This window comes from Pseudonaja textilis, chromosome 2 (genome assembly GCF_049901715.1).
Source record: "Pseudonaja textilis isolate UNSWEBS1 chromosome 2, rPseTex1.2, whole genome shotgun sequence".
Classification (NCBI taxonomy): Eukaryota; Metazoa; Chordata; class Lepidosauria; order Squamata; family Elapidae; genus Pseudonaja; species Pseudonaja textilis.
In genome coordinates, this window is record NC_141991.1 from 144,428,195 (window position 1) to 144,437,985 (window position 9,791).

General features: G+C 44.1%; 1 protein-coding gene across 4 annotated transcripts in view; it reads left to right on the plus strand.

The window, feature by feature from the left end:
• GRIPAP1 (GRIP1 associated protein 1) overlaps positions 1 to 9,398 on the plus strand; it is a 68,944-nt gene extending 59,546 nt beyond the window's left edge. For all 4 annotated transcript variants that reach the window (XM_026711510.2, XM_026711509.2, XM_087925683.1 and 1 more), the window contains 2 exons: positions 974 to 1,128; positions 5,545 to 9,398. In XM_026711510.2, coding sequence (XP_026567295.2) covers positions 974 to 1,128; positions 5,545 to 5,637 — 248 coding nt within the window. In that variant the 3' untranslated portion in view covers positions 5,638 to 9,398. The remainder of the gene's footprint in view (positions 1 to 973; positions 1,129 to 5,544) is intronic.
• The last annotated feature ends 393 nt before the right edge of the window (positions 9,399 to 9,791 follow it).

Consider the following 9,791-nt stretch of genomic DNA (forward strand, 5'->3'; position numbering starts at 1 on the left):
ATTCTCAATAGAGTCCTGTCAGTCTTGCGAGGTAGTCCAGACAAGAAACACAACTAGGAGTACTAGCTCTTATCTTTGCTCCAAGGTTACATTAACAAAACCTTGCAAGTCTAAAAGTCTCACCACCGCCGCCACCTTTTCCTCACTTTGATTCTCCTGAAAACTAGGGTGGGTCCCCTATGAGCCACTTTTGCTACCATTCCTCCTTCAGACTCAAATTTCATTTATCAGACCATTGTCTAGGCAGTTGCACTTCCTCCTGCCTTGCAAGGTCATTCCCGCATACTATTACGAGTTCAGAGGAATAAAAGAACTATAAAAACCGATCCATTTAGTTCAGAAGCTTGGGGGAAAAGAACCAACCATTTGTCGGTCATCTATCTTCCTCCCTTCAAAGGTCATTTAAAATAAACCTCTGGTTAGACGCTTCTGAAAGGTCACCAAGGGAAGAGCTCCGGTGGATAAGTGGGGGAGTCTTCCCCAATTTGGTACCCTCTGGATGTGATGGACCTTGATTCGCAAGTTTTCCGTTATCCAACACTTCTAAAAATCACCAAATTGGGAAAGGCTGCCCTGCCCAGCGGGTGGAGACAAATTTAATATTTTATGAAAAGGGAATCCAGAGCAGAATTTTAAAGATGTAAATGTAAACTCGTTCCCATAGCATTTTTAGGCTGGTTTCTCCTGGGGATGACAGACTTCTTAGTCATGATCTCCTTCATTCTAAGGAGTGTTCTTCCACAAAATCACTTTTCAAGAGAAAAAAACCTGCTGTTACAGGGAAAGTAATGTAGTTATTCATAGGAAGGATAACCCGATACGTGACTTCTGTTTTTCCTCTTCAAATGGTGTGGCCCAGATGCTCGGTTTCCACTGCAGCCATAATTTCATTTACACATTCATTTGTAACTTCTTCGTCACTGCTTTTTTTTTTTCTCTCTCTCTCTCTCCCTGCCCTTTTTCCCTTTGACAGATGTGTCTGGGGCTCATGGGCAGGTTGATCGAAGTAGCCTAAGTAGTGTCCTGCGAGATCTGGTGAAGCCAGGAGATGAGAACCTGCGTGAGATGAACAAGAAACTACAGAATATGCTGGAGGAGCAGCTTACCAAAAACATGCACTTACAGAAGGTGTGTAAGTGGACCCCCGAGAAAAGGCTTTTTTTGGGGGGGGGTGTGAAACGGGAACTGGGCAGAGTCAGCCAGTGAACTGCAAGGGGAGGAAGAGTGGAGGGATTCTGCCTAGGAGGACCAAGCAAAAGGCATAAAGCGACAGGAACCCTGGACTTTCAGAGTATGAAATGGAAATGGCCATTTATGCAGGATATTTTATCTCACTTACCTGGACAATGCAAACGTGGTGCTTATGAATGCGGATTGTGATGCAAACAAGCAAAGAAAAACCTCAGTCAGTAAAACAAGCAACATCACTAAGAGCAGACTCCATAGTCCAATAGAAGCAAATGGTGAATCAAGGCCATGCTGTAGCCACAACAAGCCAACATTTTGGGTGAATGAATAGACAGGTTTTATTTACCAAGACTGGAATCAAATGCTGGGCTGTGCTCTGCAAGGAAGGCATGTTCTAAGTGGCTTTCCACAGCCAAGAACGCCTTCTCTCATATCTCTGTATAATGTTTTCTTCCCAAAGGGGAGATGTTGGAGAAGAGCTCCCTGGGAACTTATCATTCCAACTTATTCACTTGGAAAACCTCAGGATTTGGGGTGGGAATGCTAGAGCAACGGGTGTATTTTCCCTAAACAACAATGTTCTACATTAAACACATGGTGCTTTTCTATGGCAAGGCAAAGATGGATTAGTTCCTTGGCCATTCAAGGGTACCCTGGGGACCGCACTCCAAAATATTATGGTTGAGGCTAGGATAGAAACTAACCTTGGATTTTATTTCACTTTAACTATATTCAAATGTGGGTAAAATTAAAAATAATTCATACGACTGCTTTCCAATCGTGTATTTAACCATTTTCTTATTTATTAAAAATGATCACTTGGGGTACATTTGTGGAGGTCCCCGGGGATCTCATTCACAGCTTTCAGGCATTTATATATCATGCCGGGGCCTCGGACAGTGCACGAGTCTTTCCCAGGATGGTGCTGTCAGCCTGTGCAAACCCTTGCTATTTGCCCATGCTGGCTAAAGCCTGTAGGAGTTTTAAAGCGAAAGGTTGAAGGGTATTGGGTGGCGTAATTCTGGCCTTCGAACAGGCTGGCATGGAGTTCTGGGAATGCTAGTTTGAAGATGTCTGGAAGTCACCATGGTAAGGAAGAAAAGGCTGCCCCAGGAGGAAAGCAAAATGGCATTGCTAAGTAACCAAAACACGGATAGTGGCAGTGGGGGGATTATTTGGAACAATTACTTTGGAATAAAAAGTGTGAGCTATGTGCCTTTGGTTGGGATCTGCATGGTTACCATCAGAAGGAGACAATGCTTTTGATCATTGTCTCCTGTAAACAGAAGTCTCTATTGCTAGTGTCAGCTTACCTAGAGGAAGGCCCGATCCTCGCCTGCTCAGTTTTATAAGTACCTGTCATTTTGCATTTCAGCTAGATTATTGCAATCCTAAATTATGATGCCCGGTGCCAACATCCATAATTGAAAAATATTCTGAAGTTGTTCTATAGATAATCAATGGCATCCCTCCCTTAGAGCTATGATGATTGTATTATTATTATAATTTTGTGTGTGTCTGCCCTTGAATTAGTCTTGAACTACCCTGTGCAGTTTTCTTGGTGACATTTTCAGAAATAGTTTGCCTTTGCTTTTTTATCCTAGGCTAAAAGAGAGAGTGACAGGCCCTAAGTCATCCGGGTGGCTTTGTGGCTAAGGCAGAACTAAAACTCTTCATGTTTCTAGCCTGTACCTTAACCACTACATCATACTGGCTTTCACTATTGCTAATACTGCAACTATTTTCTGCTCTTCCTGATTAAAAGAAATGCTCTGTACATTCAGAAAAACAGAATTGCCAAACCAAAAAAATAAAGTTGGCAACCCAAATGATCAGGAGCAGTGGTGGGATTCAAAATTTTTTTTACTACCGGTTCTGTGGGAGTGGCTTGGTGGGCGTGGCAGGGGAAGGATACTGTAAAATCTCCAGTCAGAGGTGGGATTTGGCAGTTCTCCGAACTACTCAAAATGTCCGCTAGCAGCTCTCCAGAACTGGTCAGAACCTGCTGAATGCCACCTCTGATCAGGAGCAGCTCCTCGTAAACAAAATACAGAAGCGGCTGGAGAGAACAAAGGGGACCCAGCGGCCTATATTCAAGGCACAGCTACAATCTAGACATGCTGAAGGAAGCCACAGCAGCCTTTGCCAAACATAAATTCCCACCTGATATTGGATGATAGCTGCCATGATTCCTGCAACAATAGGAATTCTGATCCAGCACTATGAAGAAATCCATGGTTGGGAAAGGGGTTAAGACCAGCAACCAGAGAGGGAAAATTACTTGTTATATGAGGTATAGGGCTTGTTGGACAAATCCTCCGCAGCCTGTAACTGTTGAAAAATGAGGCTTTAGGAAGAGTTCTTATGGAAGGAACAGGCTGCTGTGGTAAGTGAATAGGAACAGAGAGGCTCTTTGCTGGCTGGCTCCCGAGTTTGTGTGTTCTTCACCCTGAGCAAGTGTGTACACACAGCTGCTGTAGCAGCCTGGCCATTTATCTTGTTTCTCAAGCTGCAGATCAAGGTGACTGATGAGGAAGAGAGGCAGGAAGAGCCCAGCTTTGGCACCAAAGGGAAGCTAAGGGAGTAGCAAATTTCCTCCTGCCTGAACACTGTGGTGACCTTGAAGGAAGAATTCTTGTCTTCATACCCATAATCTGCATTTTCTCCAGCCTTCCTTCTCTCGGTGTCACAGATGGGCAACCATCCACATTCAGAGACAAGATCCTGGGTGATGCAGTTGCCTTTGGGAAGAGTAGCTTAAGGGGGTTGGGGGTGGGATTTGGATCTTGGAAATATGTCTGGGGTTGCAGGAGAGATATCTGCATTCTGGCCATAGTGGTGATGGTACAGCAGGCATGTTACTTCCTGGCTGTTTGTCATTTAACACCCACTGCTGGGCTAGGCCCAGAGTGCTCAGCCATTTTGTTTTGTTTGTTTTCCAGTGATACAAGTGGTCTAATGCTGGGTTTTCAGATAGATAGGCAAGAGTCTGGGTAGAATTGCACTCAGATCCCTTTGGAGTGTGCTTTGAGCTCCTCCCTCCCCCCCAAAAAGTGACAAGAAAAATCCCTTAACACACGACCCGCATACAATATTTATGCAGTTTGTCAAACTTACAGAGAAAGACGTTTCAAAGAACTAGATAAGATTTATGCAAGGTGGTTCTTTGAGAGCATTCCTCTTAGCCATGGCATCTCCAAAGGATACTCCATATTCAAAAGGAGTATACTTCTGAATATCAGCTTATCTAGGATCAGATGGCAGGGGAAATCAATTGCTCTTTTCTCTGTGCCTTAGAGAACTTCCTTGTTTCCAATAGCTAGAAACAGATTGCTGGGTTAGATAGGTGTCTATCTCATCTAGCAAGGTGAGTCTTCTCTTGCCTGCTTTTATCACGAAAGCACATGCTGAGGTAAGAGAAAGAGAGCCCGCCCCAGCGAAAGACTTTGCAGCATATTGGGGGGGTTCGCCCCCCCCCTTCAGCACGAGCTTGATGTAGAATCTGATCTTCCCAATGTCCTAATGGAACAAGGGGACGAAAGAATGATGTCAGCGGAAAGAAGAGGCTATTTATAGCCGTATGTCTGAATGGGGAGGGGAGTGAGCATCCTCAGAGGACAGGTTGTTTCAAGGTTGGGGCTTTGGTGGAGCAGTCAGTGTGGGGCAGAAGAAGGATGCTATCTTGGCACCGTCCGTGAGGATCAAGATGCTAGTCTGGGAGGAAGTCTTCAGATAAGCCAGCCACACAGTGGCTAGCTGCACTGAGTAGGGAGGAAAAGATAAGGTGCTACATGGCAGAAGTAGTAGTGTGGCAATCCCAGTGATGGCCTCTAGGGGGCACTGTGCACTTGGGAAAGAAGCTGTGGGCAGCTAAGAGTGGATGGCAGAAGAGGCCAGCTAGGCTAGGGCATGAAGGCCGGTTCTAGCTCTCCTGGTGTCCAACACTCTGCGAGAGAGAATGCGATCTGAAATGCATCGAATCCAGGTTTCTGAGCCGCAGGGCTAAAAAGGGGAAGAAAGTCTTGTTTTCAGGGACTTTTAAGGGAAGTTGCTTTTTTTGCACTCCAAACCGTCCTTTTCTTCTCTTAATGAAGCCTATTGATTGCCACTGGTTCTTTATCTCTTTGTTGGTTTGGGTTTGTTGCTTTCCAGACTTTTTTTTTTTTTTAATTCAAGCCCAATGACGGATCAATTAGCAGTTTTTAATCGGGAGAATGAATTTGTGCAGAATGAGCATGGCTGGAAAGGGACGTCTGTATTTTGCTTGGCAGGGCATGCTTCGGTATATCATGCCTGCTCTTCGAACCGGTCTCCTTTTCCGGCTCCCTCTCATCTGATTTGCCCCTTTTCTTCCAGGATTTGGAGCTCCTTTCCCAGGAGATCGTCCGTCTTAGCAAAGAGTGTGTCCCGTCTCCCAACGCTGAACCAGGCCTGGATGATGCTGTCTGAGCTCAGTGCCACCTGTGATGCCATCCTCCGTGCTTGGCCCTTGGCTGCGCTGCTGGTGTGTGTGTGGGGTGGTGGGGTGGGGAGGGGTAGAGATATTGGAACTTTCCTGCCTCCCCTCTCTCTGGCCGGACCATTTCTTTCAACTGTTATCAGAGGGGGGCAGGCATTTAACCCCGCTACTCTTTTCCCCCTTAGTGGAACACAAAACAGCAGTTTCTCCCTTCATCACTGTTCTACTCGGGCCTTCCCCCAAACAGATTGATTTCTTTCGAATCATGCACCTACTGATTACGCTACCTGCCTCTACGTGGACCTGCCTTTGCTGCCCCGTAGGAAGCCCTGGGCGGCAGTAGCCTGTCTGCAGTTGGCACGTGTTTTTTTTAAAAAAACAAAAACTGCATGGCCAATTGCAGCTTTATTTTTTGAGGTTGCCAGTTTTGAAACTGCCTCCCTCCTTCCAAGGTTGTCATCCCTGGTCCAGAGGAGTTGCCCCATGGAGGAGGAGGAGGAGGAGGAGGTGTTCCTGCCATAATAAAGCTCCATAATCCATTCTCAACGTATAGCGGTCCTGGGAGTAACGTTCAGTTTCCTTAAACGCCTCTCTCCCTGCATTCTTCTCCGCAAGCTGCATTTGTGAGTCTGTAGCTTCTTCTGAGTCATGGTCATACCACCTCCCTCATTTTGCATGTCTGGTCAGTTCTCGCTGTTTCAGATATCTATCTATATCTATCTATCTGTATAGTATTTGCACTGATTCCCTCCCAGCAGGATGGAGCCCAAGGGATACAACCCAAAAGGACTTGTACAGGGTTGCAGCTGTGCCCCCTTTTCCCAGTAATGGAGGTGGAGCTAAGGCAACATGTTTACCTTACTTACAGTGACTTGTACAAGGCTGTAATTGATGATTAACTGATAATGCAAAGAATGGTGGGTTGGGGTTTGTTTGTTTGTTTTGGAGGGGCTTTTACTCTGTGCATGGACATTGCTTTAAAATGGGCTTAAAGATCTGAATTGATGGGTACTATTCTAGTAGACATAAACTGGAGAAGTCTCTCCCCAGGCCATGTCCCATCATCTTCCCGCCCTTTTTCCCAGTCCAGGGTAGGCAAAGGGTAGCCCTGGGCCTAATTTCAAACCAGACATTTCAGAACTGTGGCAGATGTGATGCTGCTCCTTGTTGATAGCTGGCTGGATGGGAAGAAAAAGTAGTACTTGGTGGGGGGGAGAGAGGAGTGAGCTTCCACCCATTTGGGGCTCTGACTTGACCTCAGCCTGGCCCTACGCGTTCATTGCGACCCACCAAAGACTATGCCTAATAAAGACATGCTGATTTACCTCAGTGGGTAAAAGACTGCCCATCCCCTGCCCATCTGGGTCCTCAACCAGATCCAGATACACAATCTCTGCCATCCCCTACTCATTGTAGCTCTTACCTCTGGCCTAGTCCCCTATACGGCTCTGTGGGAAAAAGAGAGGGCCGATGGTGTTTGGGGCTCAGAAAGTGAATCTCTACTTGCTGTTAGAGCATTTCAGAAAAGATTGGGGTCCTGCTTGTTCTGCTGTGTGGCCAGTCCTCGGGACATACTACTTGGTGCTAATCCAGCATTTTGGAGGGTGAGAGGAGAGCTTAGGAAGTAACATTGGGCCTTTCTTTTCTGGAATTGGCAAATTAGACTTTCCTATGGCAGTTTCGCATCCCTGGGTGCTCCATACAAAGGAAGCTTTGATGGTACCAAGGGGGACAGCTGGTGGGGAGGTGAATCCCTCCTTCCCGTAGCCGCAGTAAATGACATGGATTCATTTTGTCAGGATTTATTGAAGAGGAAACTTAGCTTCTATCAGACTTCATTGCAACAAGCAAATCAGTCCAAACACCCAAAGCAATATTTGGCCCAGAATTCTCTCCTTAAATTGGGCCTTTAATTGGAGGGTGGGGGGAAGAAACAATCTGTGATCTTCCTACTGTTGCTCCCAGCATCCCTCACTATTAGATGTACTGGCAGAGGCTGCTGAAAGTTTATTGGTTGTTTGATAATGGAGAAGATCTGGCAATGTGCATGAACGAATCACACTCAGTCACTCTGCTATAAGAAAATATTAGTTGATTTCACCTCAACGTTTTTCAAATTCACCTTTTTTATATTTATTCAAACATTGGGGGACTAGAGGCCTAAGGCTTAAAGGAACACATAGTTGTTTTCTTATCAGCCAGGTTTTGAATTTGAAACCCAAGACCAGGGCTATGAAGCAAAAGCCTTCGACTGCGTGGATGATCAGGCCCTAACTCCATCCTTACGCTGTTGGTTTTAGAAAAAACATTTTGCTCTCAGCTTTCTCTTCCACTTGCCAGATTACAAATGAACGACTCAAGAAAGTAGCAATTTAGGGAGAAGGAAAGAGGTTGCACAAAGCTGTATATCCTTGACTGGAGATTTTATTTTATTTTTTGAAATTATAGCAATTCTCAATGCTTCTGGGTTTTATAGAATCTCTGCTCAAGCTGGACTGCTGAAACAAAAAGAGCCATTTTCTGAATGAACTAAAAATATATCCTCCTACCTTCCTATGTACTCACAACCCAAGTGCAACTTGTCCTTAAAGTACAGGTGGCAGTCCTCTGTTAACAACTGTCCTGTTTAACAACTGTTTAAAACTACGATGGTTCTAGAAAAGTAATTTTATGACATAGCAATGGCATTGAAAAGTAACTTTATGACTAGTCCGCAAACTTATGACAGAGTGACTTATGAGTGTTGCAGCACCTCCCCCCCACACACATACACAGTCACAGGATCGCAATTTGGGTTCTTTGCAATCGGGGCATTTATAATTGTTGCAGTAGCCCACTGTCACATGATAGCCATTTTGATACATAGGCAGAAAGACACACACACACACACACATATGTTACATTTTAAACAGTTATAAGCTAAAATACAAACTAAAATAGAGTGAAAGAGAAAACTAAAGAAAAATTTAAAATGTAAAAAGAAAAAGAGTTAACAGAAAAAATAGAAAAGAAAGCGAAGTGATATAGAGTGGCTTCCAATATTCTTTATAGCAGTGTAACGACAATTATAAATTGACCTCTAAAGTTAAATCACAGTTCTTATATCTAATCATAAAACTATAAATTATAAGCTTATTTTTTTCTTCTTTACACAAAAAAGGCCATAACGGGTTTCCATTCACCAATAAATGTAGATATTGTCTTTTCTCTAATCAAACAATTCAGTTTGGCCATTTCAACAAATCATGTCATTTTTATCTACCATTCCTCTGTCCTAGGCCTTGCCAATTATTTAAATTTTTGTAACACAATAGTCTTGCTGCAGTTATCATATATAAAAACAATGTTCCATGCCTTTTTCCCAACTGCTTCCCCCTCAGTCCCAAGAGGAAAAGTTCCGATTTCAGCTGAATGCTAATCTTTGAAATGTTCTGAATTGCCGTCTTTGAACCCAACATTTTCTAGCTTTTTTGCACGTCTACCAAACAAAGATAAGGTAACCCTCCTTACATCCGCGTTTCCAATGTAAATTTGAAATATCTTTATACATTCTGACAAACGACATCAGTGGAGAAGATAGTGGTGAACTCACAAGTCACATGATGTCTCACTTAACAAGCATGTCACTGACCAGAGTTGCCAATCCCATTTAGTATGGTCATTAAATTAATCTGTATATTTCAGGCTCTTTTCTGCCATAAATGTTGGTTTTCAGATGATGAAATTGAGAAGCCTGAATTTCTCTGATAAATGTTTCCTAGTCTTTTTTTTCCCCCCATTGCTTACAACGCCCCCGAGTAGCTAAATAAAACTGGGTCTTTGATCTGGGGGAAACAACAACAATGAAATATTTATCCATGCATCAGGAACTCAGTGACATTCCAATGAGTGGGTGTTGCCAGCTGCGGTGAAGATGCAAATTGTAGTCATCAGTCGTGGTTGCATGCTTTTCCCTCCTGCTAATGGCCCCCCTCCCCATGTAACTATTGGGGTCTGATTAAAATAGAGATGCACATATAAATAGTTTTTCCCTAACATTCTCTGTTGTCATGCTCTTTTTAAAACAATATGAAGATTCTATAATAGCAAAAAAAAACCCAAACAAACCCCAACTTTGGGTTAAGGAGGCTATGCAGGGGGAGAT